Below are 6,731 nucleotides of genomic sequence, written 5' to 3' on the forward strand. Positions count from 1 at the left end.
TAAACACTTTTATCCAAATAGGGGCATATATTTTTACTTACAGGTGGTCCCGGAAATCAAATCCACTATACTGGTGTTGCAAGCGCCATGCTCTACCAACTGAGCTCCCTCTTTATCCTCCTGCTTCCCCTCTTTCCTCCTCCTACTTCCTACCCCTCCTCCGTCCTGCACCCTTTCACCCCAGAAGCCCACTTTTAGCTGACCCCAACCTGGTCCTAGTGTTGTGGAGTGGCCCGGGGAACAATGACCCCACCAGCCCATATGGAYACAGACAGAAAGTGTAACCACGGTGATAGAGCTGGGTCAGATCTTTAAATTCACATCATGTAGCAAAACCCCTTTCAGAGAATCCACGTAGTACAGGACGAGACACGGAGAGAGGGAAACAGAAAGGAAAAGGTTAGCATGACAAATTAGTGTCTATGAGTGTCTGCGTGTGACCATTACATGAATCACTAGTGTGTGTGTGTGTGTGTGTGTGTGTGTGTGTGTGTGTGTGTGTGGTGTGTGTGTGTGTGTGTGTGTGTGTGTGTGTGTGTGTGTGTGTGTGTGTGTTCATTCAGTGGGCCGGCTTTACTGACGTCTTTATGGAAGCCCATTACCATGGCAACGGCAAGCAATGAGTGTCTAATAAAAGCCTGCTCTCTTCTATGGCTGTTGCTCTCTCTCTCTCTTTCTCCTATTTGCCTTTCTCTTTCTCTGTTTTATTTCTTTTCCTCTGTCTGTCTTGCCAACCTACGTAGCACAGCATGCTCAACATCAGCATAGGGAGATAGATAGAACAGCAAAAGTGAAGCAGAAGAAAGGACAGAAATATGTCTAGCTCTAACATCTCACTCCGTGTGAATGCAGCCTGCTGTGTCATCCATCATCCATCTGTTTGGGGGACATCTTTGATCTGTCAAAGAAGAGGATCTTTGATTTACCAGAGTTGGATATCTTTGTGACCTGTTGAGGAAAAATCTCTTTTGAAATCTACTAGAAAAGGATATCTTTGTACAGTGGGGGATCTCTCCTCATTGTGTATTTCTAAGGAGGATAGGAGAGCGTGTGTCCTTCGTGTTGGCCAAGGCAAGGCTCTCTGAATACTGTAATGGTTAAAGACTTGATTCAGGGATGGCCCCCTTACTACTGAATTATCGACAGTACATGTCGACTGTAGATACAGGTTCACTATGCTGACCTTTGCTTTGTCGAAGGCAAAAAAAATATGACAAATGTCATATGATATTGAGCTATAAATGCATTCAACTCAACTTTTCATCTGCCAATAATGCGTAGGACACCACCCCGTCTTGACGGAACACAACAAAAGAACGACAAGCAGCAGGGTGAGGAAGAAGAGGAGGAAAAAGAGGCGGAAGAGGAAGAGAAGGGAGAAGAGGAGGGTCATCATGATTTGGCTAAATCTTCTCTATGCCCGTCCTGTAGGCGTGGTTTTGACGTTGCCCTTCTCCTGCCATGCTCCCATACCCTGTGTGGGCGCTGTGTAGGAGGTGYAGAAGGGGCAGGGCGATGTGTAGAGGGGGCAGGGCAATGTGTACTGGATGAGGAAGGGGACGGTGTGTGCCATGCTTCCCGCGGTGGCACCTGTTCTGCCCACCACCGCTCTACCAGTACGCCTGTGTGTGCCGTGCTGTGCCCTTGCTGTCGCTACCCTGTGGAGCTGCCATGCTGGGAGTGGGCTTCTGCCACCTGTTGCCTGCCCCCTGACCCCACCCTGACCCCTGGGTGGACAGCCAGTAGTGCTGGGGACCAGGCGGAAGGAGGGATGAAGGCCTTCTCACAGGTAACTAAGCTTGTTCTTTTCTTTTCATGTTGGATAGGTAGGCTTATTTCATCTTTGTTTTAGACAAGTGAGAGGCACACAAGCCTTATGGAAGCACAATCTTCTCCCATTGCCCTATTCAATCTTTGGATGCATACAGGTCACACCTTCCAAGTGACCCAGTGACTTAAGCCTCCCTAACACACCTTCCCATTCCTTCCCGCCCCACCTCCACTAATCCCACATGCAGAGGAATCCATTCCGCAGAGACAAAGAGGATGTCACGGACCAGATCACTGCTGCATATGGTGAGTGAAATGGCACCTTGACAGTTAGTCTAGGTTAGACACATTTTGTGAGCTCAAGGTTTAAACTGGGAGACATGCCAGGCAGTTATTGTTGTTGCTGTTACTCTTCACGGTGTTGGGCTTCTAGTTCCTCTGAATACTGGCAGGCCTCATGGGAAAGGGAGAATGAAGTGGGTTAAGGAGAATCTGGCAGGCTTACTTCCCTACATGCTTTACTGAGTAAGGCTTTAAATGGCGCCAACTGTGTTGTCTGTTTCTCTTTTCTCTCTGCGTATCCATGGATGCAGGCTCACCACTGGAGGGTACTATAGACCTACGAGAGGAGGAGATGGAACAGTCTGTCTCAGGTCAGTGAGTCCAATGCAAGACTCTTTATCCAAGGATGTCTTGATATACTGTGTAGAAYAAGAGTAAAAATACAAATYTTATTAATTGCAATGCCCCTGATTAGAGGAAATCAGGTTTCACCTGCTCTTTCGTCTTCATCTCTCCCTTCCCAGGTCTGACATTCACCCTGGACCCCTCTGCTGCTGCTCCATCCCTCCATCTCTCCACCTCTTCTCTCACTGTGACCTTCCACGGACCAAGCCCTCCGCCACTACCCTCTCGCCATCATGGAAACAGGGTCACAGGGTCAGTAACGAGCACTGAATCCCAGGAGTCTGCCCCCCAGCCCCTCCCTCAGGTGTGTGGGGACGTGGTCATCGTCAGGGGTCAGTTCTACTGGGAGGTGGATGTCTGCAACAGCACCCTCTACAGGATAGGTGAGGAAGTGRACCCTAATTCACCTGGCCATGATTTACTGGTAGTGGCAGAACAAGTACAKATCCCTGCTTTGATAATAGTACTCTTAGCCTCTGGCATGCTGATAAATTCCTACTGATGGAGATAAATATGAATTTCCATGGGCTACATTTCTTACACAATCATGTGGCGGTTGTAGCCTACGAATACATACAGGCAGTCTTGTGCAAATGCACCTGCACACAGGACACAGGCTCTGTCCTACATAAAGTTTATTCACATCCTTCAACTCTGCTCTGTGGTGCCACCAAGTGGTGAACAGGATGTCWGCAGGGATATCCCAGCGCTTGGCTGAACCACTAAACAATTGCATTTTTTATTGAACAATTTAATTTTGGCTTACAAGGCATATGGACATCGGCTCTCTGTAAACAAGAGAAAACTTTAATAATTTAGCCCAGCAACAAACCATAAACAATCTGTTGATTTGCATTAAATATGACAGAAATGTGCAGCTTCATCATTAACTGTAGGGAGTCAGGCCAAATACCTATTAGTGGTTGTTGACCATGATGACTGGCACTGTGGACAGAGCTGTACTTAGGGAATAGGGATACTTAGCCAGGTAATACGGGATGGGAACCGCATTGGTATTTCACATATTAATGCTCACTCATGCCTATCTCACATGAAAAATACTACAGTTRACTATAGAATACTACAGTACTTTCTATAGAATTCAGTAGTAAACTGTACTATACTGTAGAATACTATACTACACACTGTAGTATATCTCTATTATGTGTAGTACTTACTACAGAAGGGTGTAGTATACTGTAAAATACTATAGTAAATACTACGGTGTACTACAGACCACAAACACTACATTAAATACTACAGTAATGTTCGCAAAAATACTACTGTCTGCAAAAACACTACAGTAATTACTATAGTGTATATACTACAGTATTTAATTTGCCCTGCCCATTCCTCTCCCCCATATCCTAATATGTTCCACCCATAAGTGAGAAACCTACATGCCAATTATAGTCCATGTATTGTGTTCCTTACAGAAGCCCTGAACTGTCTGTTCAGACCTTAGTCCTACCTACAGGTTATGGAAAATTTGCTCTTTGAGTATTTTGTCCTTTAGATTTCCTCAAGGACAAAGCCCCCACTGCTATGTCAAAGATAATAAACCAAAAACTGAGTTTTATTACAATACTGTCTGCAAAAACATTACAATATATATATTTTTGTAATTATTTAACCTTTATTTAAACAGAGAGTCACATTGAGATMAAACATCTATTTTACCAGAGAGCCCTGTATACATTATAATAAAACATACACATACACTACCGTTCAAAAGTTCGGGGTCACTTAYAAATGTCCTTGTTTTTGAAATAAAGGCACATTTTCTGTCCATTAAAATAACATCAAATTGATCAGAAATACAGTGTAGACATTGTTAATGTTGTAAATTACTATTGTAACTGGAAACGGCAGATTTTTTTATGGAATATCTACATAGGCGTACTGGCAGCTTCATTAAATAGTACCCGCAAAACACCAGTCTCAACGTCAACTGTGAAGAGGCGACTCTGGGATGCTGGCCTTCTAGGCTGAGTTCCTCTGTCCAGTGTATGTGTTCTTTTGCCCATCTTAATGTTTTATTTTTATTGGCCAGTCTGAGATATGGCTTTTTCTTTGCAACTCTGCTTAGAAGGCCAGCATCTCGGAGTCGCCCCTTCACTGTTGACGTTGAGACTGGTGTTTTGCGGGTACTATTTAATGAAGCTGCCAGTTGAGGACTTGTGAGGCGTCTGTTTCTCAAACTAGACACTCTAATGTACTTGGCCTCCCACTACTCTTTCTATTCTGGTTAGGGCCAGTTTGCTCTGTTCTGTGAAGGGGAGTAGTACACAGCGTTGTACGAAATCTTCAGTTTCTTGGAAATTTCTAGCCTTCATTTCTCAGAACAAGAATAGACTGACGAGTTTCAGAAGAAAGGTCTTTGTTTCTAGCCATTTTGAGCCTGTAATTGAGCCCACAAATMCTGATGCTCCAGATACTCAACTAGTCTAAAGATGGCCAGTTTTATTGCTTCTTTAATCAGAACAACAGTTTTCATCTGTGCTAACATAATTTCAAAAGGGTTTTCTAATGATCAATTAGCCTTTTAAAATGATAAACTTGGATTAGCTAACACAACGTGCCATTGGAACACAGGAGTGATGGTTGCTGATAATGGACCTCTGTACGCCTATGTAGATATTCKATTAAAAATCAGCCGTTTCCAGCTACAATAGTCATTTACAACATTAACAATGTCTACACTGTATTTCTGATCAATGTTATTTTAATGGACAAAAAATGTGTTTTTCTTTCAAAAACAAGGACKTTTCTAAGAACCCCAAWTMTTTTGAATGGTAGCGTYTATATAACTATATGAAGAAAAAAGAATTGTGGCGGCCACGCACCGCCGCTGATAAATACATATTGGGGAAACACTGTGGGTGTGTGGGTGCCAGTCTGTCTCTACTCCAATCAACATGTTTTTATTCAGGCCAACTAAGGCAACAACTAAGTAGCGTTGTTGAGTGCAAAAACAGTCAGGCATACAGACTATCCTATTTCATGGTGACATTGCAAAGTTTATTGGCACAATATTTGAAGACATAATTTCCCATGATGTCTTCTTTGTGACACAGAAAGCAACCACCTTTCCTATTTTCCATACAGGAGTGAGCTCATTGGACGATGCTTGCGGCTGGTGGCTGGAAAGGCGGGGCTTGTCCTTCTCCACTGTGTATGATAACCGTCGGGAGCCCTTACGTGTCGTGCCACCCCAGATCAAGACCCTAGGGCTGTTCCTCAACATGGGTGGAGGGGCGCTGAGCTTCCACAACCCTCTGACCCAGGAGCACCTGGCCACCCTACCCACTCGCTTCAGCCATGCTGGGGTACGTCCCGCTCTGGGGCTGGGCCAGGGCAGGCTGAGGCTCCACTGTGGCCTACCRCCTCCACCCCACGTCTTTCTCAGCCGAGCATCCGACTATAGAGGGCCTACTGGAGCTGGTGGGGGTCGCTGGCGCAGAGACATGCCCTTCCGATCTGTACGGATGGTCATCCAGAAGTTTGAGGAGCTGGCGGTGTCAGATTCTGACTCAGGGCTGGTGTCCAGTTTTGGGTCATCCTGCTCCACTTTGGCCGAACCAGGCCCAGGCCTCAGCTTCAGCCTCAGCCCAGGAGCAGCTCTCCATTCTGGGAAAGAGGGGAAGGAGGCTGGGGCAGAGTGACATATGGAGGACAGAGTGTAGTACCTTGTACAATGATGGGCCTCTACCCTGCTGGTGATAGGAGCAAACTGCTACCACATCACGCTGTCACATCGTCACATTGCAAATAGGTTGTCACAAGGTTGGTCATGACAATGTGTGACAAATTTGGGATAAACTTGTGAGATGGAAGGACCATTCTTCTGCTGTATGATGGGAGAAAAGTGAATAACACACCAACTCTTTGGGATGAGTTTGATGTTTGGATGACCATTTCCATGTGTAATTTCCCATCTCTGAAGAACTCTCTGTGACTTCTCCCCAGGACGCTGGGCTTCCTCTCAGCTACACAACCCCTGGAGGTTTGGGGCTGGGCCAGCACTGTCTGTGGGGTGTTAGGAGGATGTCTCACTGGGGGTCCCACACTCTGGTGTGGGGGTTGATTGTAGGACAGTAGGGTTGATACGGATGGTGGTGGTGTGTGTGTGTGTGAGGATGTGTGTGTGTGTGTGTGAGGATGTGAGGCGTGGTAGTCAGTGGCGGTAACACTACCAGTGTTGACTCAGGGTCACAAAGACAGGTGGTAACGTACGTTTATCCCGCAGGACGTGTGTTTGTGTGTGTGTGTGG

The 6,731-nt window shown here is 45.7% G+C and overlaps 1 protein-coding gene across 1 annotated transcript; it reads left to right on the forward strand.

Annotated features, from left to right (window-relative positions):
- Positions 1-668: 668 nt before the first annotated feature.
- Positions 669-6,731, forward strand: LOC111982621 (uncharacterized). Its single transcript, XM_024014213.2, has 5 exons — positions 669-1,789; positions 2,019-2,076; positions 2,364-2,423; positions 2,577-2,840; positions 5,566-6,731. Exons 1-5 carry the CDS (start codon positions 1,274-1,276, stop codon positions 6,120-6,122), a joined length of 1,455 nt encoding a protein of 484 aa, XP_023869981.1. The 5' UTR covers positions 669-1,273; the 3' UTR covers positions 6,123-6,731.

Source organism: Salvelinus sp. IW2-2015, linkage group LG22 (genome assembly GCF_002910315.2).
Source record: "Salvelinus sp. IW2-2015 linkage group LG22, ASM291031v2, whole genome shotgun sequence".
NCBI classification, from domain to species: Eukaryota; Metazoa; Chordata; class Actinopteri; order Salmoniformes; family Salmonidae; genus Salvelinus; species Salvelinus sp. IW2-2015.